The sequence below is a fragment of the Anabrus simplex genome, chromosome 2 (assembly GCF_040414725.1).
Source record: "Anabrus simplex isolate iqAnaSimp1 chromosome 2, ASM4041472v1, whole genome shotgun sequence".
In the NCBI taxonomy this organism is placed as follows: domain Eukaryota; kingdom Metazoa; phylum Arthropoda; class Insecta; order Orthoptera; family Tettigoniidae; genus Anabrus; species Anabrus simplex.
In genome coordinates, this window is record NC_090266.1 from 858255424 (window position 1) to 858280800 (window position 25377).

Consider the following 25377-nt stretch of genomic DNA (forward strand, 5'->3'; position numbering starts at 1 on the left):
ATGGGGTTTGGTTTTATTTTAGACCTATACATATCGTATAGATTGTGCACATAAAATAGATGTGTTCCTTTTTTTTTTTTTTTTTTTTTTTGTAATGACAGGGTTTATTTCTTTGTTCAAAATATAACCCGGTAATTTGAATGGTTTACTAATACAAACAGCACCTTTCCCCAATTTGTTTGGATTATCAAGTCCCTACTGTGATTAGTATGTGCTTAATATGGATCTCTTCCTAGTCGTTACACTCATGAATAAGTATCATGACTCAAGGAATTTGTCACTTCTCTCATAAGTTGATGCCATTCTGTACGATCTTGCATCTTATAGACAGTGGTTCTAATAATAATGTTATTTCCTTTATGTCCCACTAATTACTTTTACGGTTTTTGGAGACACAGAGGTGCCGGATTTAGTCCCACAGGAGTTCTTTTACGTGCCAGTAAATCTACCGACATGAGGCTAACTTATTTGAGCACCTGCAAATACCACCGGACTAAGTCAGGATCGAACCTACCAAGTTGGGTTCAGAAGGCCAGCGCTTCAACCGTCTGAGCCAGTCAGACCGCTGACAGTGGCTCTCCATCCTCATGATCTTTTGCCGGATGATATTGAAACAGATAAAACCATGCAAATATAAACTGAACAATGAATCCCGATTAATGTTGGTTTTTTTTGTTTGTTTTGTTTTTTACACAAAATTCTCTACCATTTCTGTTCTTTAGAAATACTGTTTAAATCTGTTTTCACTAGATCAACACAGCACTTTGTGGTAGTTAATTGTTAATGTACACAGCTTATAGTTTTTATATGAGTAGTATTATAGTAAGCATAAGGTTTAAATGGTTTGCATTGACTTCCAGATAATCTAGGTACTGGTAGCAGTGTTTAGTCATCAATCCCACACACTCTACTCAATGATATTCTATTATATTAGTGAAAGTGGATATGACACTAATATCAGTTTTACATCACACTAACTACTTTGGCAGTTTTCGGAGATGCTAAAGTGCCGGAATTTGGTCCCGCAGGAGTTCTTTTATGAGCCCGTAAATCTACTGACACAAGGCTGATGTATTTGAGCACCTTCAAATACCAACCAAATGAGCCAGGATCAAACCTGTGAAATTGGGGTCACCGGGCAAGTTGGCCGTGCGGTCAGGGGTGCGCAGTTGCGAGCTTGAATCCTAGAGATAGTGGGTTCAAACCCCAATGTTGGCAGCCCTGAGGATGGTTTAACGTGGTTTCCCATTTTCACACCAGGCAAATGCTGGGGCTGTACCTTAATTAAGGCCACGGCTGCTTCCTTCCCACTCCTAGGCCTTTCCTGTTCCATCGTCGCCATAAGACCTATCTGTCTGGGTGCGACATAAAACAACATGTAATACTTGGGGTCAGAAGGCCAGTATCTTAACCGCCTGAGCCACTCAGCCCAGCACAGTGCATTTGAGGTTAGGTACAATGAGCTAGACATTGTAATGCAAAGTCCCCATGGTTTGAATTCCATGCAAAAATTATAGGTCTTGTGGTTATGATCATGATATTGACAGTCACGTAAAATTACAAGCTTCCTCATTTACCATGAATTTCGAAGAAAACACAGAAGTTAGAAGAAGGACAAACTTGAATTACGTGCTCAGAAGTCCAGATGAAAATTTTATGAGAAGTGTAAATACTATGTTACTCACCTCAAGAACACGATCTGCTGCAGAAGTCATAGCATCTGCAATGCCTCGGGAACTAGTAATGCTTGGGCGACGCAACACCTCAATGCTCAGCAGCACTGGATCAACAATTGACAATGCAGTTTCATCCTCCATTCCCAGGATACAGGAGAACACCTCACAATTATTAAGATCACAGGACAGTGGTTTGTCAACAAGTTGAGGCCGGTACAGGATTACTGAATTACTCTGAAAACACATCATATTAAGAAATTACCATCATGTCAATACAAGATTCTCTCCATTACTTTATCATATCAAGATACACTGTGTTGGCTATAAAAATTGCAACACCAAGAAGTATGCATGCATTTGGTCAACTTGACATGTGCAGAATACATAGTTCATGCCAGTACATTGATATGATTAACACATCACATGCACAAGTCAAACCCTGGAAAGCAATATAAGAGGGCAGAACAGAGAGACACTATTACAAAGTGAAAGGGTGTTTGCTCACAAATTGTGAGCACAGATGCTTTAAGTCATCATCATCATTTTCATTTCCCCCATCCAGCTCCTGCCAGGTCGGGGTGTTGATGGCACTTCTCCACCATTGCTTCTCCTTCCAATATTCCTCTTCAGTAATTGTATTCCAGTACAGTCTTCTTTTACTTATACTGTTCTTGACAGATTCCATCCATCTTGCTCTGGGCCTCCCTCTTGCCCTTTTATCTTCTGTCTCAGCCTCCAAAACTTGTTTTAGTATTCTTCCCTCCATCCTTATATCATGTCCAAACCATCTCAATTTATTCTTCTCCACCCTATCATTCAGTTTTTCTACCCCTATCTCTTTCTGACCTCAATATTTCCTACTCTGCCTCTCATTGTCTTCCCTACCATACTCCTCAGGAACTTCATCTTACTGGTCTGAATTTTACTCTCATTTCTTACTGGCAAAGTCCAAGTCTCTGATGTGTATGTTAATATAGGGATACAGTACATCTTGTACATTATCTCTTTACATTTCATAGGAACTTCTCTGTTCCACAACAGGTTCCCTACATTCTGGAAGAAGGTATTTCACGCTTGTACCATTCTGCCAATCTCCTTATCTAACCTTACATCTTGCATTATTTCATTTCCCAATTTTTTTTTTTTTTTTTTTTTAGAACTTGCTTTACGTCGCACCGACACAGATAGGTCTTTTGGCGACGATGGAATAGAAACGGCCTAGGAGTGGGAAGGAAGCGGCCATGGCCTTAATTAAGGTACAGCCCCAGCATTTGCCTAATGTGAAAGTGGGAAACTACAGAATACCACCTTCAGGGCTGCCGACAGTGGGGTTCGAACCCACTATCTCCTGGATGTAAGCTCACAGCTACGCGCCCCTAACCACATGGCTAACTCGCCTGGTTCCCAAATATTTGAAGTATTCAACCACCTCAAGGTTTGACCCCTGACACTAACGATTCCTTTTCCTTCACTTTCTTCTCTTGTCATCACCACTACATTATAACAAAGTGAAAGGGTGCTTGCTCACAAATTGTGAGCACAGATTGTTGAAGTACGTTTCATCAATGACTATGGCAGACAGACCAACAGATTTCAGACTAACTACGGGAGAAATGCTGCTTACCGAGACTGTGAAGCATCCTTCCGTAACATCAGTAGCTGTATTGGAGAGAATATGGCCACAATGATGCAAATATGAAATCAGTAAGTTAAGGAGGAACAAACACACCTAGGCAAAGATTCCTAAAGGCTACGTCAAATCTCCAACCGAGAGAAGAGACATATCGTCCACATAGCAAGCAGTCTCCGCACACGAAGTTCAACACTGTCTGCTGCATCAGGGCAATTTTTCAAAGCATCTACTGCTTCAGCTATGTTTGACCACACACAGATTTCTGAGGCTGCAATGTACCTAAAAAGTCACATCATCCCTTTCAATGAATTCTTTTTCTGCCTGCAGTAGCAACATGGCAAAAACCGTACATTATGCATCAGCACACCAGTTGAATATCAGGTGTTATCGTAGATATGCCCTGTGCCTAAATAGTACAAGTACAACTTATGTCTAGTACATTAATCTGGAGCATCTCTGAGGTGTTGGAGTCTGTTGTTGCAAAATCTGAAATTCCTGGATGGCCATCTTGTCCTATATATTCTTTCTATCATTTGTTGCCCAGAACTGTTACCACTTCTCAAATCAGACAACAAATTTAATGTTTCATCTTACGGACCAATTTCTATTCTCCCTACACTATTCTTTATCTTTGAAAAAATTATACACCAGTGTCTCCTTGCATTAACCTCAACCCATCAGCATGGTTTTCTACCAGGTGGCTCTTGTCTAACAAACCTGGTCACTCCGCATAGCTTTGCATCACATGCTATTGAAGCTAAATCACAGCTTGATATATGCTACGTAGACATTTTGAAAGCTTTTGATTCCGTAGAACATACTCTGCTATGCTCCATAAACTCTCCGAACAATTTAATATCCACGGCAGTCTTCTGACCCTTCTTGCTGGCTTCCTACATAACCGTTGACAGAGAGTGGTAATATCAGGCACTTCATCCTCATGGTTACCAGTCACCTCCGGTGTCCCACAAGGCAGTGCTCATGGCCCCTTGCTGTTTTCCTTGTTTATGGATGATCCACCATCCGAACTCAACAAAACAGCAAATACCCTACTTTTTGCTGATGACTGCAAGATATTTAGGGAGATCAGAAATCTAGCAGATGCAGCTCTGCTACAGTCCTCACTTAACACCCTCTCAAACTGGTGCCGTACTTGGAAACTTATCCCCAATCCACAAAAATGCAGCCACACAACCATAACACTGCGTAAATCTCGTCTACCGACATCATATTACCTACTTGACAAGCCCATCACTGTAGTTATGCAACAGCGAGACTTAAACGTAATATTCAATACAAAATTTAAGAGCCTCATAGAAACATATACAACCAAGTCTATGAAATTACTAGGCATTCTCTACCGTGTCACAGATATTTCTGATCCCACTGCTCTTCGTCACTTCTTCCTCATGATCATTCACCCTCTCTTGAACTACTGCTCTCCAATTTGGACAATGGCCTACCCCTCCAATATTAACCAGTTAGACAGAGCAGTATCCTTCTTTGCTGCAATTGTTAGGAACAGAACCCCAAGCTCAGAAATCTGTCTACGCAGCAGGTATTAAGGGCAATAAATGTGTCACCGCTGCACATCAGGTGACAGGTAGCTGACCTGAGTTTCCTCCATGGGATCCTAAATGGGAATTACCGCTCGGAATATCTTGTCTCACTTTTCTCTCTCCGTGTTCCTTCCCGCTTTACCAGAACTAAAGACCTCCACATTCCCCACACTCAGCACTCAATACTTCAACAATCTTTCCTAATCTGCTTCCCAACTCTCTTCAACAATATTAATAGGAGACAAGAGCTGGATATAGCATCAAGTAAAAGTATATTCGGGAGGGGCGTAAACAGTCTCCTAAGGATAAGTTGATTGTGAAGAGGTTATACCACCTTCTTGACCCACGACGAATTGGCTATGAACATGGACATTCTCATGGTTTTCGATTCGGACAGTTGTTATTAGCAGGCTGTGTACCGGATCTTGTTATTTTTTGTTATGTTTGTTATATTTTATCGTGAAAGTTTGCATATTTTGCTAATTAGTCTGTTCACAGTGCAAGTGAAATTTGCTCATGTAGGTGTATCTTAAGCTTAAAATACTGTCACATGGTTCATAGCAGCTTCCAACCCAGCTCCATACCATATGCCACCTTACCAATCAGTTTGTGGAAACTATTAAGTATGCAACCTTGCTACATCCCAGTCAACTGGCTGTAAAAAATAACTTGCGTGGGGTTTGAACCTTCAAGCACCATCCACTATCACAACTCCCACCGCGCCCCTGCCAAGTGAGCTATTGCGAGTCTTGACATGCAGGTCGCAGTTTCCAGCCTACACAATACTTGTTCCTAGTCTGTGTGTGCACCTCCTGTTGTAATATACATATTCTTTGTATCTGTACTCATTTTACAAGTTCATTCTGGGTAATTACAATGAATTACTAGTGGCACTCACAATTCATGCTGATTTTTAGCCCATAACCACACATCTTGTTATACACTGACTGACAGAGCAAATGCAACACCAAGAAGGAGTGGTCAGAACTTTATGCCAATTGCAGGGTAGACTGACGTCACTGAGGTATGCTCATGATGTGAAATGCGCCGCTGTGCTGCGCATGTAGCGAACGATAAATGGGACACGGCGTTGGCGAATGGCCCACTTCGTACCGTGATTTCTCAGCCGACAGTCATTGTAGAACGTGTTGTCGTGTGCCACAGGACACGTGTATAGCTAAGAATGCCAGGCCGCCGTCAACGGAGGCATTTCCAGCAGACAGACGACTTTACGAGGGGTATGGTGATCGGGCTGAGAAGGGCAGGTTGGTCGCTTCGTCAAATCGCAGCCGATACCCATAGGGATGTGTCCACGGTGCAGCGCCTGTGGCGAAGATGGTTGGCGCAGGGACATGTGGCACGTGCGAGGGGTCCAGGCGCAGCCCGAGTGACGTCAGCACGCGAGGATCGGCGCATCCGCCGCCAAGCGGTGGCAGCCCCGCACGCCACGTCAACCGCCATTCTTCAGCATGTATAAGACACCCTGGCTGTTTCAATATCGACCAGAACAATTTCCCGTCGATTGGTTGAAGGAGGCCTGCACTCCCGGCGTCCGCTCAGAAGACTACCATTGACTCCACAGCATAGACGTGCACGCCTGGAATGGTGCCGGGCTAGAGCAACTTGGATGAGGGAATGGCGGAACGTCGTGTTCTCCGATGAGTCACGCTTCTGTTCTGTCAGTGATAGTCACCGCAGACGAGTGTGGCGTCGGCGTGGAGAAAGGTCAAATCCGGCAGTAACTGTGGAGCGCCCTACCGCTAGACAACGCGGCATCATGGTTTGGGGCGCTATTGCGTATGATTCCACGTCACCTCTAGTGCGTATTCAAGGCACGGTAAATGCTCACCGCTACGTGCAGCATGTGCTGCGGCCGGTGGCACTCCCGTACCTTCAGGGGCTGCCCAATGCTCTGTTTCAGCAGGATAATGCCCGCCCACACACTGCTCGCATCTCCCAACAGGCTCCACGAGGTGTACAGATGCTTCCGTGGCCAGCGTACTCTCCGGATCTCTCACAAATCGAACACGTGTGGGATCTCATTGGACGCCGTTTGCAAACTCTGCCCCAGCCTCGTACGGACGACCAACTGTGGCAAATGGTTGACAGAGAATGGAGAACCATCCCTCAGGACACCATCCGCACTCTTATTGACTCTGTACCTCGACGTGTTTCTGCGTGCATCGCCGCTCGCGGTGGTCCTACATCCTACTGAGTCGATGCCGTGCGCATTGTGTAACCTGCATATCGGTTTGAAATAAACATCAATTATTCTTCCGTGCCGTCTCTGTTTTTTCCCCAACTTTCATCCCTTTCGAACCACTCCTTCTTGGTGTTGCATTTGCTCTGTCAGTCAGTGTATTACGATAGTTTAGGGAGATGGACCGATGCATTTCAGAATTGTGGGAGATTGCATAAAACTCAATTGCAGGGTGCTGGTGAACCACCTGGTATTCATTATAATGAACTTACACAAGACATGTGATTGTGATGAGCGTTTAACATCCAAATCTTTACTTGTCTCGCACTGTATTTCAACAACACATGCTTGCTTCATAAATTTTATCTATAATTCATGTCTTGCCTTAACTTTTATTGATTTTGACTGATGATGGTCTCTAGCAAGACCAAAACTAGTTTCATCAAATATATTTAACTTTTTTAAGGTTACAATAAATACATGCATGTTCATAAAAAACAGAACACCTTGAAAGACTAGAGATAGGTTCATATTCACAAAACACATGTTCATTAGTATGTTCTGCAGAAACGATTAGCATTTCAGTCACCTGGGTTCAGCAAGTGTCCTGTTGCCTAGTAGGCACTGGGTCCTCCACGGGCACTGATAACTTGTTCCATGCGTGATGGCATCGACGTGTATAAGGCTCGAATAGCGTCCTGGGGTATAGCCTTCCATGCTGCATTCGTCTGGTTCCACAGTTCATCTTTGGTGGTTGGCATTGGGCCAGAGTGCTGCACCCGTCGTTTCACCATATACCACACATTTTCGATTGGTAACAAGTCCAGTGATCGGGCGGGCCATGGAAACAGTCTGACATCCTGCGACATCAAGAAGGCACGTGTTCGTGCAGCAACATGTGATCACGCATCGTCCTGCTGAAGTATGGCACCTGGGGTGTAATGCAGAAAGGGTATGGCTGCGGGTCACAGAATGTCATTCACGCAGGTCAAACTGGTCACAGTGGCCTGGACACACACCAACTATGATTTGCGGTTGTACCCAATAGCACCCCACACCAGAGTTAGCACTCTATGTCTTGTGTGCAAATGCAGTCAATGTGATGCCTCTCCCTCTGTTTGCAGCGAACCAAAATGCAGCCATCATTTTCAAACAAACAGAACCTGGATTCGTCCGAAAACACTATCTGCTGCTATTCCTGTCCCCGGTGACATCATTCCATACACCATTACAGTCTAGCATGTTTATGCACATTAATCAAAGGTAGGCGGAAAAGTGGACGTCGCGCCAGTAACCCAGACCATAATGAATGGTGACAGACTGTCACTCCTGATACTGTACGATGTGTTACACTGTTCCAATGTTGCGTCAGAGCTGAGGAGGACACAGATCTGTCCTGCAATGCCATTCGGATGAGGTGTCAATCTTCTCGGGGGGGGGGGGTCTGGGTGGTGCGACCAGACTCATCTCGTCATGTTCTACAGCCTTCTGCGAACCATTCTGTACACATCCGTTGCACTGCTGACACACTTCATCCCACACGAGCAGCAATTTCCTGGATGGATGCATCACATTCGCTCATGCCTAATGCGCTCTCTTTCAAACTCACCGAGTTGACGGTATGGTTCTCGCATACGTTTGCGAGGCATCCTGCACATCTCCTCAAGTCACACTGAGCTATTACCTTCGGTTTACAGTGACAACGAGAGCCGCAGGCACATTTTACCAGTCAGTGGTGGTGCGCCGAGATATCAATGTGGACCATGAACCTGAGGATCGACATGATTCAAATGCTAATCATTTCTTCAGAACATACTAATGTACATAATCCGTGAATATGAACTTCCTATCTCTAGTCTTTCAAGGTGTTCTGGTTTTTATGAACATGAGTGTAGTATTGAATAGGTGGAATCCTTTAGCTTTTGTTTTACATTATACAGGTGTTGTGCCTGGTATGCATTCTGTCTAGTTTCTCCAGAGAAGAGTAACATATCCATATACTTGTCGCTGGAATACATCATGAGGCAGTGAATGTGCTTTGTGTTGTGTTGTGTTGTGTTGTGTTGTGACTTACCTCGAAGGAGGGGAGTTTGTGCAGCTACATACCTACCCACCATCGCATGTTTTTATCATTCCGATAGGGCACACTTTGCCCTACCTGTGGTCTATGAAGATTGGAACATTTACGAAGTAGCTAATTGGTTGCCTGTGTCCTAGCCATAGACCATCACCTCCTCATCCTCATCTAGCCCTGCTCAATACCCTATGCCACGATATACACGGCCCATTACAGGGCCAAATAAACAAATCAGTCTGTGGAAGGTATCAAGTATGCAACCTTACCACATCCCAGGTAATTTGCTTCCTTTCTATACTTACAACTTATGCTAAAATAAAGACAGACAAGTATGATAGCATGTAATTCTATAAGGATTTCAATGTTTCTCTGAGCCACAAGCAAACATGATAGTTCAAGAGATGTAATTTAGAGTGAGCAAAGAGACAATGAATAAATCAACAACCCAGAAAGAATAGCAAGATAATTGAATTCTTGCCAATACTTGGATATGGAGCTCACCATGGATGGGAGCAATTGGGTACTTAGATACTGGCCTACAACACAGGGATCCAATTATTTACTTTCTGACTAACATGTTCTAGCACTATTGGTCCTTCATTTCCTATCTAGTGGTTTTGTCTACTATTCAGATATCTGAATTATCAACTAATCATAATAGTACAATATCAGGCCATACCACAAGTGACCACTACATTTTATTACTATACACACAATTACTATTTCCAATGAGTACTGAGCTAACATTCAAAAACAGCAGCTGAAAAAAATACAATTATGCTCAAATAGTCAACCGCAGATGCTCTTGATCAAAGAGAAGCAGAGGGCATAAAAAAACACAACTGAAAGACCATATTTAAAACAGATTATTTTATAGTCTCACAAATGAATATTACCTTCAGAATGACAGCATTGGTGTCCCACAGGGAAGTATCCTGGACAAACACTACTTCTGAGCTTGTGATGTTCAATTTAAGTTCCAAAGCTGCTTTCTCAACATCAAGAATTGGTGGACATTTTGTCATAATTCCCACTGACGATGCCAAAGTACTGGGCTTAGGGAAGACTGTAGGATGCTGAAAATGTGGTGATTCTTCCTCTTCCCCTATAAGACAAGTTACTCTTTACAAAGGAATACACAAACATTATACAACAGTAAACATACCTTTCCCCTATTCTGTGCATAATTAACATTCCTTACTCAGTCATCCCTCAGGGATCTGTCTGCCATATTTAACTATCTACTCAAATAGGTCTTTTAGCCAAAGTATTAAGTCATGCTATTATTAATAGAATTCTTGGAATGGTCTTAACTTATAGAAAATATATTAGGAGCATCCAGATATACCAAAATGAAATAACTTACACCACCACTGGAGATCAGAGTTGTAAAATGTTGTCCTGAAAGGGTGTTCTTTAGCTTGTCAGTAAATCTACTGGTACTCTTCAATGCCTACTGAAAGGGCACTAAATGTTACAATATTTTGTTGTAATATCAAAGTGGCAAACCTATTTGTCCACAAAGCAAGCGATGCTATGAACCTAGGAATATTCTTAATGCAAATTAACATTGTCAAATATACCGAGCAATATTACACATAATATGTTTTGCAAGCAACATAGGTGCGATACCTATGTGGCCCACAATTCCTGAGACAATACCATATACCATTCCAATGGAAGTAACACCTACTTCACATTGTGAGAGCAGCTGCATTTTACTTTAAACTTTTCTTTTTCTATAAAGAAATGTTGTTCCTATCGTGAAGGGGAGTGTTACATGCAGGGCAACACATTTTTCATAATTCTGGATACATTACAATCTAATGTCACAGTGAATAAAAGTTTCAGTTATAATCACTAATACATAATGCATACTAATACATGTTAATTACTAGTTATAATACATTTGTTATTGTCTCAGCAAGTTATCTGCTCCTGGTTAGTATTGCTTAAAGCAGTTCTGGTCGAATACTGCTAGATGAATGTTATGCCTTTTATGTTCCCACTTTTACACTGTACAATTCAAGACACATTGTGCATGGAGTGGCAACCATAGGTTCACACAACTCTGGCAAACAGCCACAGTCTACTTATAACCTGGGACGGCTAGCGATGAACTTAAGAAGTATGGTCAAGATGATTCAAATCAATAATAAATTGACATTTCTGTGTTAATATCAAGATCACCATGTGTAGCAAGGGTCCAGTAATGTCATTTCCTTTCTTGCCTCTTTGTGTTCTCCTCGCCCAAGATGTTAGTACTGGGAAAACCTTGTAATGATGACCCCTTCAAAACCTCCGATTTTGTGTCAAGCTAACTTTCTGTATTTCTACACCTGAAAGGCTTCCTTGGTAGTCAGTATTCTCATGAAGACGACTATAGCAAGGAAGCCACAGACAAGTAGTCTTCACCACATGCATCATTTTAAGAGGTACAGATACCAAATTTACCCAGTTGCAACATGTCTTTTAATATATTTGTAACCGTTAGGTTCTTCAGTCTGTTGAAACTAATTTATGAATAAATAAAATTTAGAAAATACATAAAAAAGAAAACTTGTAACAGATTATACCTGAGAGAGAAACTTAACTAAAATAGAATGGCAAGTTTCATTCAAGAAAGAACTTCTATGGAGAATGAAACAAAACAAAAAGTGTGTTTTAATAATAATAATAATAATAATAATAATAATAATAATAATAATAATAATAATAATAATAATAATAATAATAATAATAATAATAATAATAATAATAATATGTAATAAAAAATATAATGAGACATGTCTGTATAACAGATAACAATACAGATGATTTGTGAAATGGATAAACCAAGATAAATTATGCATAGGACTATTCATCCAAATATTCAGATACTTAATGGTCAAAACTTACTGCCTAACATGTACAAATAAAACAAAATTCAGGATATTAGTATGGAGAAACCATTTCAGAAAATAATTATTGAAAATCTTGAGTATTTGGTGTTTTAAATTTTGAATGATGAATATGCCTGACACCATTATAAATTTTAAAATTGTTTTAACAGACTTTAGAATTTTAAGAATTAATTCATATGATCTCAGCAACTTAGGTAAGTATGAATAACTTACCAGCACAGTAAAAACAGTGGTTCTCAAACTGTGGTACATGTAGACCTAAGGGTATACCTGAGACTTTCAGTGTGGTACCCGACCAGCCTTCAAGGCAATATTTGAAGAAAAATTAAAATATAGAAAGAAATACAAAGAAAGTTGAATATGGAAAATCCTCATATTGCTGACTGTGCCATTAAGTTTATGGTCCAATTTCAATAATGTATCTATGCAAGAGCAGGTTTTTACCTATAGTGTACCTCGAAAAAATAAGTACAGTACCACAGTAAGGTAAATTTGGAGAAATAAGTTTCACCTGGAGTACCACAAATCAGAAAACTGTGTCACGCCATGCAGGAACATCCGTCCATCCCATTGAAATTCTGATGATTTGTAATCTCTGAATTCCAGAATTAAGATTAAAATTTTTTTTTTTTTTTTTTTGCTAGTGGCTTTATGTCGCACCGCCACAGATAGGTCTTACGGCGACGAGTTTATTCAATCTTAGTTAATGTTTTGATATTGAGTCTAACATCTACTGGTTTGTTAAACTCTCATACAAACAGGGAAGGCTGTGTTATTCAACAGAGACACAAACCCTTAAATTTCTTGTGATGTGTTCCAAAAATCATGATCTTGTCTTATTTATGATGTGCATGTAAGAGAACTGCCTTTAATCAATTAAAACTTTGAAACTGCATCATTAGACAGGTACTAATATTTTTTAAACCTATCATTCAGCGATTTCTCGCTTGTGGAGGTACATTGAACTTTTAGTTGTGAGTGAGTGGTACAATCATACAGTAGTTTGAGAACCTCTGCTGTATTTTTTACTTAGCGTATGGCAACACATTGGAATATATAACAATATATAATTATATACTAAAATAACTAGGGCATTATTACTATTAGACATAAAACAGAGTATACAATCACAATGTATGCACTTATATAGTGAGAGTTAATTTGTCTATCCAGTTAACAGCATCTGGAGTCAGTGTTAGAAAGTCCTTCAGATAACCCAAGTATGGTGTAATACTACACTGCTGCACAATGTGTTGGATGGTCTGGGGAATCGCTCCACAAACAAAAGATGGATCAGAAATTTTGCTCCATTTGTAGAGGAAGTAATTACATACTCCAGGGTTTGTACTAATCCTGTTGGCAGTTTTCCACGTATGTCGAGGCAGATCAAAACCAGCTGGTTTAATCTGGGTATTTAAAACAGTTATAATGTCTGGTGGTGCATGTTGGATCCATTTTTCTTCCCAACGATCATTTATATTGAAGCCCGTACTGAAAAGTTCAACAGCGGATTTTATTGTTCGATGTCTGGATTTAAACCTGTAAGATATTGCACTTGGAATGCAGTCATGAACTGGAAGGTCAGGGTGATCCAATATTTTCTTAAATTCATGTAACAAAGCATCCTGTCTTCTCAGTGCACGTGGATGAATGTGACTTAAAGTTGGAAGCCAAAATGTTGGTGTAGTTTTTAGACAACCTGCGATTGTACGCATTGTAGTATTGAGCTGGATGTTGAGTTTGCTGGAATGGTTGCTGTTTAGCCAAACAGGAACACAATATTCTGCTGTACTATAGACTTGTCCCAGTGCAGAGCAACAAAGTGTTGCAGCTGTTGATCCCCATGTAATACCACACAGCTTTGGAAGGATGTTGTTCCTAGAACGAACTTTGGCTGTAGTCTGTCAATATCCTTTCAGTTTCCTCTATGCATTTTCTACTGATGCCAATGGCTAGACCATCTGCATAAGCAAATTTCCTGCTTACAGTATGAGGGATGTCTGCAATATATAGATTGAAAAGGATTGGTGCAAGTACAGAGCCCTGTGGAAGACCATTTTTCAGAGTTCTTCACATACTGATTTCCTTGCCCATTTTAACTTGGAAATATCTATCACATAGCATGTTATTTAATAACTGGGCTAGAGTTCTGCAGGGGATCACTCTTCAGAATTTTAGGAGGCGGCCCTCTATCCACACTGTGTCATAGGTTGCTGTCAAGTCAATAAATATTACAGACGTCTTCATACCGTCTTGAAAGCCTGCCTCGATATAAGTTGTAAGACTAAGGACTTGATCTGTAAAGCTCCTCCCTGTTCAAAAACCAGCTTGTTCATGTGGGATATGATCCATAATCTTGCTATTGATTCAATTTAGAATCATTCTTTCCAGTAGTTTATAGCAAGCACTGAGGAGAACTATAGGGTGATAGTTTTCTGCCTTATTTGTTTCCTTTCCCGGTTTAGAAATTGCTGTTATTTTTGTTTCCTTTAGCTCTTTAGGAATTCGACCAGTCTTCAGATTATCACTAAAGAACCTTGCTAACCATAGTTTGGCATATGGACCAGTATTCAGTAGGAATTCATTATGTATACCATCAAACCCACAGGCTTTCCCAGCTTTTAAGTGCTGAACTAACCTCTTCTTACGTAAATGGTTGTGAATATTCTGTATGAGTTTGGCAATTAGCTTTGACTTTCTTAAGTTCCTGTTTTACCATTCTTGTATGTGTTTTATCTCTAGGAGATCATGATAAAGAGACGATTCGATCAGCAACTTAGTTATACAATACCAGGGTTTCCTTCCTCTGAACAGGTGGGCTAGCTCCAAGCTTCTTTCAATAAGTTACAAGCTTTTCTACTGGAATGTTTGAAGTCAAGATTATTTTGTAGTTTGCATCCATTTCTCCCAATGAGCTACATCAAGTGTTCCGAGATGACCGCTGCTCATGTCTGTACGAATTACCTCCTCAATACCCTACACGTGTCCCCTGGGTGGTGCTAAGCAAGCAACAATAATTCATTGGCGGCCAAACTATCAACAGTTGTTGATCTCCTGGCCATAATGCACATGGATAATACCTCTGCTGTAACACATATACACTGGCCAGCAAAAGAAGTAAATAAAAACCAATGTACAGAGGTGGCTTCAGTTCAGGGAGGTTTTATGAGCTACGAAAGATGTATTCAACTATTCAGCTATTGCTCATCCTATTATGTGTACATTTTCTTTTTCCTATCACTCTATACAATATATGACTAGATTTTACATTTGTTGTTCCCTTCCAATTCTTACATATTCAACTATTTTAGAGATTAGAGACCATAAATGCTAACCTATAAGCCTCTTTTCAAACCTAAATGCTAGGTGCTAATTCTATTCCACTCACAGACAATAAACCCTTTAAAGTTTTAAGCTTTTGTGATACTGGAACAGAAGCTATTGATGGATTATCACTAAGAAGTATAATTTTTGTCACATGTGACAAAATTTCTTCAGTTCTTCTTTCATACTTCTTGACTTAAGATGTCTTTTAGCTGAGAATATACTGTGAGAACTATTGCATTAATCGAGGATGATCAAAGCATTTGTTTGGTTGCTAATGTGATTGGTGCATCATTCAGAAACGTCCAACATGCTCCAAGATAATTCTGTGAAATTGGTACCTATCAGAGACAACATGTATCAGGCCGTCAGAGGTCTACAACTGCTAGGGATGACAGATCCCTAGTGCTTCAGATCTACCAACAGTGCTATACTGCCTCACTCCAGGTCAGCAATAATCTTGCGGCAGCAAAAAACGTCAGTGCATGTGAGAGAATTGCAAGAAGCCAATCTGAGGTCAGGAAGACCCACCACTGGTGTGCGGCTTATTCTCCAGCACAAATCGTTATAATAGTTCTGGCCACCTGATGGTAGAAAGAGTACAGAGAAGGACTGGGGAGCAATATTAATCCTGCAAAATCTCTCTATCTCACTTTTTTCTTTTACAAGGAAAAGTTAGATGATGCCACCTTCTTCTTTTGCAATTTTTTTTTTTAAGTTGCTTTACATCGCACCGACACAGATAGGTCTTATGGTGACGATGGGAAGGGAAGCGGCTGTGGCCTTAATTAAGGTACGGCCGCAGCATTTGGCCGGTGTGAAAATGGGAAACCATGGAAAACCATCTTCAGGCTGCCGACAGTAGGGTTCGAACCCACTATCTCCCAAATACTGGACACTAGCTGCGCTGAAACGACTGCAGTTATTGAGCTCGGTCTGCAATATCTTATAGAGGATACTATCTGGAGGTGGCTTCCTCACAGTGTGGGCTGGTATCAGCTGTGTAATAATAATAATAACAATAATAATAATAATAATAATAATAATAATAATAATAATAATAATAATAATAATAATAATAATGTTATTTGCTTTATATCCCACTAACTATGTTTACTGTTTTTGACGATGCCGAGGTGCTAGAATTTAGTCCCGTGTTAAATCTTTTATGTGCCAGTAAATCTACTGACATGAGGCTGACATATTTCAGCACCTTCAAATACCACTGGATTGAGCCAGGATCGAACCTGCCAAGTTGGGGTCAGAAGGCCAGTGCCTCAACTGACTGAGACACTCACTCCAGCAGGTTTGAGATACAAATGGAGCTTGTCATCAATGATGGAAGAACTCTGAATGCACAATGATCCACAGAAGAGGTGTTATCGGAGCATCTCCCCCTGCTCCATTTGTTACCAAATCTTCAGACTGATGCAAGACAACACCCAACCCCATGTTGCTTGAGTGTTGGAATTATTTTGCATTGTCAGGATACAAACCCTGAACTGGCCAGCATGTACACCTAACCTTGATCCCATTGAACACCTAAGGGATATGCTTGGGCAAAAATATCCAATATTAAAATTTTGACATCTTGAATAAAACAAGACCAGCAATATTGGAGGAAGGGATGCAAATCCCTCAGCAAACAATGCAGAATGTTGTGGGTACATGCTGCGGTGGAGTGAGGCTGTCATCCTCGCTAGGTGTGGAAACACACACTACTAATGTGAGGAAAGTGGTCAGTGAATGTTCATGAATGAAGATAAGCCACTGCTCCTTTAAATCCAATCCAATTATTTTAATTGTCATAAAATATTGCAAAAAGGACTTTGATGATGACAATAATATGCAGACAGCACACACAATGCGATGTGTTGTGTAGTCAATAAAAAACTCAGATACATAAATACAACATTTAAGGAAATTAGAAATAATCCACTTCTTTTGCCAGTTAGTATATGTATTTAAAGTTTCAACTGTGTTTGTCATGTCATTATGATAAACCCCACAACTTGCAAATCCAATTGAGCTGAAAAATTACTCATGTCTTTATCTCCTATCACTGACACCTAAATTCTACCTAGTTGCATATACAATTTAACTCTTGTTGGGATATTCAGAATAAATAAGAAGCTAATCTAAAAATTTATTTAAACATACAAATTTCCCTTCATGCATCAGACAAGGTTTAGCAAATTTCCAAAAATACATTATCCTAAAATATGACTAGTAAACTATACAGTGACCACCAAACTAGAGATTACAGCAAACTGGAGAGGCATGCACAGTGAAATGACGGGGACAGGTTGTATTCCTCCAGAATTCTACCAGTCCTTCTCGCTGCAGACAGTCACTATTTTCTCCAACAAGAAGCAATTAGAACACAGCCTTATTATCATTAAACAAAGAAAAGAAATGAAAAGCAGGCAATGATTTCTTTTTTCTTACCATAATGTCATAGCAGCTGTTGAAAATGATTTTCATTTTCCTTGAAGAAATTCTGTGACACGGATCGTAATTTGTCTTCTGTTATTTCTCCTATCACGCTCCTAATTTCATTTTCCAAGGTATCAGCTGTACGTGGATTGTTCCGATAGATTTTCTGTTTCAATTTCCCCACAAATAGAAGTCACACATACGGAGCTGGCCATAAACCCCTACTATTTATCCACTCACCGAACACACTTCATATTGCAGCCACAGAATATTAAGCAGTGTGGGCCATAACACCATCTTGCTGAAAGTATGCCTAATCTCTCCCTTCTTCAGTTAACATGTTAAAGAAGGGATACAAAATAGTGTACAAGTATTGATCGTAGGTCAAAGTTTCACAAACAATATGGGTCCAATTATTCTTAGTTCACTAACTGCACACCAAACACCCGTTTTCGTGTCATGAAGAGGTACATCACGTATCATGCAGGGACTTTCAGTGTCCCAGTGTTGAGTGTTCTGAGAATTAACATACACACTAAGGTGAATCCCAGCTTTGTCAGACATAATCAAAAGCGGAGGATCTATATCTTCACCATGCATTGATTGTAGCACCAGCAGGAGTCAACACGAGCGATAGGATTCACAAAATTTCACTTGTGCACTATAGAAACCTTATAGGGAAAAAAATAATAAAAAATAAATAAAAAATAAAAAAATTAAGTATTCTCAGCACTAAGATGGGCGAGATACGATACTCCTGTGCTAAACTGTTAAGATGGTTTATGAGGGCTAACCTGAAATTAGGCTTGCATATCTTCAAATTTTTTGTCCGTTAGGACCCCTCCTTTTATAATGCCTCTTTTTGCTTAAGACAGATTCAGTTCTTTGTCACTTTTGAAACAAAGCATGAACATATGGTTTTCTTGTTACAGAACTTTCCAGAAATAATTTTCAATACTTATGCACAAACCTATTATACAATTTCTTAAAAAGAAAAAGATATGTTTCAGCATTAAACACTCATTGCTTAATGGTGTACTTAATCATGATGGATAATTCTTACTTTATAATCACAATTACTGAGCATGGCAAACAAATCACGAATCTCACTTGTACAAGTACCAAGTTCTACTAATGACCGGGACTTATAGGACGAAGATGGGAAAAAGAGGCTGTCTCCCGCCAGGTAGCTCAGCACACATCCCTTGAGCGAGTCCTTCCTGTCAGCTTGCTCTGAACACCATGCTTGAGTTTGCTATAAACTCTTGTTTGGTGGTAACTGTACTTTAGAGGAGAAGGCAAGAACTCACCTCCTGTTCTGCATACCCTTACAGTCATTCCCCGGATCAACTGAGAGAAATAAATCAATGATTCCACCTAATCGATACTATTTATTTGCCTTAACACGTTCCCTGCGGCTGTGAATTTTGATGACTTAATGTCACGTCGTATCGGCCCACCGGTGACCCGATGCTGCCTTTAGTTATTATCGGTTCGGGTCACCGGTGACCTGACGAATTTGACTTTGTTTACTCCCTAGTATGAATCCTAAACCATGCATGTGCACTTGTTGTGTGCGTTATTGTTGAGGAGACATTCCAGCGTATTTACCTGTGCGACAGTGTTCCTATTCAACAATTGCGTGAAACAGAAATGACCGCGGAAATAATTGGGTCACCGGTGGGCCGATCAGAACTAGTAGTATGCCTCGATCCTTTACTTCCATTGGAACAATATGTTGTCGATTAGTTAACGGAAATTCGTAACTAGGACGTAGTTACTCACTTCGCAATTGTGAGAAGTTTGCACCGACGGATAAGAGTAACATACTGTATTTCGGGGCACATGGTGACTCGAACCACACGGAACGTGATATAAGCCTACCCCAGTGCTGTCCTAACCCTCTTTCTTTTCCGTTCCACCGGTGTGTCAGAATGTGAAAACTCCATACCTAAAAAGGACGTGAAATTGCTTGTAAATATTATATTCGGAAGATAATAAATATATCAATAACTACTCCAGTAACCTCTATAGGCAATGTAGAAAGCAGATATCAGAAGGGTGGTACTCCTTAAACAACAATCTACCATCTGCGGGAAGCAACACTCTAGGCTTCATTCACCGTAACCGCGCTAAGCGATTCCCGCGTAAAAATATAGGTCAGACAACAATCGGGACTCAGGGTGACCCGAAGCGATATGAATGGAAGATGAAAAAACTTCCTTCGGGTCACCGGTGGGCCGATCAAAACTAGCAGTATGCCTCGATCCTTTACTTCAATTGGAACACTACGTTGCCATTAGTTAACGGAAATTCGTAACTAGGACGTAGTTACTCACTTCGCAATTCTGGGAAGTTCACACCGACGGAGAAGAGTAACATGTTTCGGGGCACATGGTGACCCGAACCGCACGGAACGTGTTAAGCAAACTTAAAAAAATGTAGTACATGTTTTGTCTAGTGACTAGACATCAGCTACATCATGTTTAGGTGCAATAATTACGAAGAGTAAGGACAAATTCATCTCTTCTTAATCATAAAAAGACATTTAAGGAACCTTAAAAATAATTAACTTAGCTCAAACTAAAGGAATGTGTTGTGGAAAAGGTGGGGGGATGGGTGAAACTATCAAATTTCTGTTTAAAAAATTGCTGACACTTAAAAAGGGTTATGGCTAAAATACTTTTGATGTCATATTCAATTTTTTTTGCTAGTGGCTTTACGTCGCATCGACACAGATAGGTCTTATGGCGACGATGGGATGGGAAAGACCTAGGAGTTGGAAGGAAGCGGCCGTGGCCTTAATTAAGGTACAGCCCCAGCATTTGCCTGGTGTGAAATTGGAAAAACCACAGAAAACCATTTTCAGGGCTGCCGACAGTAGGATTTGAACCCACTATCCCCCGGATGCAAGCTCACAGCCGCGCGCCCCTAACCGCACAGTCAACTCTCCCAGTCATATTCAATATACAATTCAATATATGACACTGGATCTTGTTTGAAATTTTCTTTCAAAAGTTCTAGTAAAAAAAAAAAATCTATACAGATCATGAGGGTGATAGTTTGCAATTTCCCAGATACACACATAATTTTCTTCCAACAGAAGAAACATGAGATAATTTTCAAAGTTGATGAATAAAAGGATTTATGAGTACTAACCGTTATTTGGTCCATACCCCTGCTCCATGATGAAATTTCTGACAGCCTCCCACCAATCCAGAATAACCATGAGACGCATATCTTTTAGTAAAATTGTGAATTTGGAATAACCATGGTATCGTCTGCAACAGAAACTGAGAATTAGCAACAGTGTGAAGGAAGGCACATGCTACCATTAGTCACTGTTTGTGAAATTATGCATTATCATACAGGCTGCAAACTGACAAAAGACATTTTGGCTGGTACCGATAATGTGGATCTACCAGAATGTTTAATACCTACACTTACTCCTGAATTCAAGTACTGTCCAGCCACATCCATAGATGTAGATAACACACAAATGCCACATTTTATACCAGGAAACTTGAAGAAGATTGTTTTAGTGTACTGCAAAGCAAATTATGGACAGGAAAAGAGGAATGTTTATGTAAGTGTGTTTCTTCATGTTTGTGTTTTATTTTAATGGCTTTCTTACAACTTTATTACTGTAATTATGATTTATCATGTTTATTGATTAACACACTGTGTCTTATCTAGGAGACGTGTACATGTTTTTACAGTGAATACTGGTAGATTGACACATTTCACCAACTATGCACAGATTATTTGTACTGGTGGAAAAGCCGCAGGTGTAACTAAAGTGTGACCTCTTGTATTCCATTCAGTTTTTTATTCATGATCATGATTTTATATATTTGTGTGGATCAATCACATGAGTCCAGTAGAGGAATTGTACGTTTGAATTCCATAGAAGTGTTTAAGAGCATGAATATAAGTGCACACTTAAGTGTATATTTCACCACTTTTTGCAGCATAGTTGCAAGCTTATACTGGTGATTTATACAGCATACACTGTAAATCTGATGACTACTAATAACTGTGCAAGGTGTGGTTTGAGCAATTCGTAAATCCCAGCTATTTCAATTTTAGTTTTATGTGGATTACTGTCTGCTTTTCATATACATTTTACATTCTTGTCCAGCATGTAACGTTTCCTCTTTCTGTTCTCCATGGCCAACTTACAGCAAAGTACAATTTCTACCAACAGAACCACAGTTTGTATTACTCAATATGGCACGTCGGCTGTCGGCATCATTTTAATGTCTCTCCTTTAAATAACCTGAGTGAGCATGTCTGATGTCTCAAACATGTGTCTCGCAGTTAGGATTAGGGTTAATACTGGATTTCAGATTAATACTGGACAAAAACCTTGACTGGACAGAACATATAACAGCTGTATGCCGAGTATTTTTCTCCATAACTCACTTAAAAGAATGAAAATTTACTTCCTTTCAAGGTCAGAAAGCTATTGGTTCAATAGCTAATAATGACTGAATATTGTGACGACGTATATGGCAGACTAAGTGGCGCCCTCTCTAATGGACTTCAGAGAGCTCAGAATGCTTGCATCCGCTTCATAATGAACATTCCAAAATTTCATCATGTAACTCCTGCATTCCAGAAGCTAAATTTGCTTAACCTTTAAATGCACAGCATTGCATATGTGCAAAGGAGAATTTATTTGCTTGCTTATTATACCTGCTTTACAACTTTACAAGTGTGCATTTACTTCTACCTCTCAAACAAACTCACTAGGGGTTGCTAGGGTTTTCAAAAATGACCAATATTTTATTTTATGATTTTTCTTGCCAATCACCTGGAGTAAAGTATAAATTTTAAACAGTTAAGTTAAAACAAATAAAATGTTGTTTACCTGAGAGAATTCGTGACCAAGGACATCCCTACTCCCGCACTTGATGCTGGTGTTGTTCCTTTGTCACTTTGGTTCACACCTTCAATTTTCAGCTTCTGCTTTTCTTGGAAAGATTTGTCATGGTTACTGCCACACTTCAATCTTGTCGTCTTGAAGTTTTTTTTAAAGTGGGTTGTGCTCCTGGATAGCATCATGCGTAATGTCCATCTCTTGTAGATCTTTTTTCTATCTCACAAAATAGGCCCCTTGTGTCTTCTTATCCTGGAAATAGGAGAAGAATCTGCTTGGTTAGCCTTGCAGGGCTCATTCTTGTCAAGTGACCACAGAAAGCAATCCTCTTCCACATCATATCGGTTACCTTTTCCACGTGGAAATACAACTGGTGGTTATGCAGACTTCTGTAATCACTGTTGTCTTTGATCGGGCCCAAGATATGCCTGAAATTCTTTGTTTCTTTCATCTCAAGTTTCTCAATAAGGCCTTTTCTGTTCACTGCAAGGACGGTCTTCAGTCAAATGATGGTGCAGTAGGGTCTGAGCTTGGCGTCTGTTATTATTACTAGCATTTGTACCCGTTCTTCGCATGGGAATTTGCAGTGGATTACATGTTCCTTCAGGAATTTATGCAAAGTAACCTGGCTCGATTCACACATTTAATGCAATATGTTAAAATGATATTTTCCTAAGACGGCACAGGGCAGAAATGAAAATATGACGACGCTGAACAAATCTGAGAGAGAATGAAAACGATTTCCAAATTCATTGAATGGTACAGTTCCTGGTGCGAAGTTGTGCAAAATTCTCCGTGGTTCTCAGGTTGCATATGGTATCTCTGACCATTTAAGTGGCGCTCCAACACTGATGATACCTCCTTTAATATCTACCCTACCAAAAACAGTAAAATGGCTCCTTAGTTTTCCCGTTACCCACCTTGAAGTGACATGCACGACATGCCCCACGGGCACTGGACTAAAAATCCAATTTTTTATAATCATCGGTGTTATTATCCGTTGTATGATAAATACGCACATGGCATAAAGGACCGGAAATAATGTATTCTTGAACGTTTGTTATATCCAGTCTTCTGATAGACCTAATGAAAATGATAATAATAATGTTATTTGTTTTACGTCCCACTAACTACTTTTTAAGGTCTTCGGAGACGCCGAGGTGCCGGAATTTAGTCCCGCAGGAGTTCTTTTACGTGCCAGTAAATCTACCGACATGGGGCTGTCGTATTTGAGCACCTTCAAATACCACCGGACTGAGCCAGGATCGAACCTGCCAAGTTGGGGTTAGAAGGCCAGCGCCTTAACCGTCTGAGCCACTCAGCCCGGCCTAATGAAAATGAAAACCTACAACCTGTTTTCCAGTCATTGACCGGGTCAGGGATGGAATGAATGAACCATATATAGGCTATTAGTACGATGGGGTTGCCACTCCCAATGTGATTTATTAATGACTGATAGATGCTATGAAATGAGAATGAAGAGTGTTGCTGGAATGAAAAATGACAGGAAAACCCAGAGTACCCGGAGAAAAACCTGTCCTGGCTCCGCTTTGTCCAGCACAAATCTCACATGGAGCGACCGGGATTTGAACCACGGTATCCAGCGGCGAGAGGCCGACGTGCTGCCGCCTGAGCCACGGAGGCTCTCTGATAGATCTAATATCAATGAAAATATTTGAGAATAATCTTCCTATAAATACCAACTCCACGAGATTACCATGACATCATATGCACCTGATAATACAATCCGAAGCGAGTGTAGTCCTCCCCACGTGAGGCCATACACTAAGGGTGCAACCTTACATTTTCTCCCCTGTAATGTTAAGGTAGTGATTTATAGTTACTTTTCTTGCTGTTGGGTATTTTGTAGTTACTTTTCAGTGTCGGTACCCATACAGTTTAGGGACCCTACTTGCCGATACAACGTCTTACATTTACCGTTAATTTGGCACGTTGGCAACGTTCAGTCACTGTTCTAGCTTGAATTGCGTATTGCCACTGCATTACTGTTAAAGTCACTAGTGATACATTTGCAAGAATATTTAAAGCATATTTTCTTTTTCTGTGGGATTGTAAATCTATTTGGCTAATACCAGGTAAGTAAAATTGTGGCATGTTCGGATAATGCATTTAATAACATAGTTTGTGTGAAATGATGAACACAACATTTTATTAATTACGTTCCTATTTTGTCCCGTACTTACGTACAGAATTCGATTGGGATGTCCAAGATGGAAGAAAAATCTGCAAGAATTCCTCCAAAAAGGAAAGCAACGTTACGTCCTTTACAAAAATCAGGTCAAGAAATGCTTATACATTGCTACGAGCAATTGACACACAAAGACGATGAAGAAGGTATCAGTCATAGTGATACAGACCTAATGGCAAGAGTTTCAAAATTAACTGGGGTAAGTGTTTGTTTTTATCTTGTTTCTTTGATAAGTTTCTGACATAATGGCAATCAGTTGAAATGGAGCAGTATTTCATTCTGGACCTAACCTAACCTGATCATGTATACCATGTCTTGTGTCGACTTTGATACGGTTTGTAGACTTAACCTTTGTGTTTTCATGTTCACTTACAGCATATGTGTATGTAATATATTTCCTTGTCTGTATTCTTACAGCGTAGTTTCGGTTTAATCCAAAAAGTAATAGGAAATGTCAAGAAGGGAGTTGAATTTTCTA

At 40.1% G+C, this 25377-nt stretch overlaps 1 protein-coding gene across 1 annotated transcript in view; it reads right to left on the reverse strand.

Annotated features, from left to right (window-relative positions):
- Vps13D (vacuolar protein sorting 13D) overlaps nucleotides 1-25377 on the reverse strand; it is an 866734-nt gene that overhangs the window by 377018 nt on the left and 464339 nt on the right. The window contains 3 exon segments of the mRNA XM_068226303.1: nucleotides 1686-1910; nucleotides 10042-10250; nucleotides 20968-21089. Coding sequence (XP_068082404.1) covers nucleotides 1686-1910; nucleotides 10042-10250; nucleotides 20968-21089 — 556 coding nt within the window.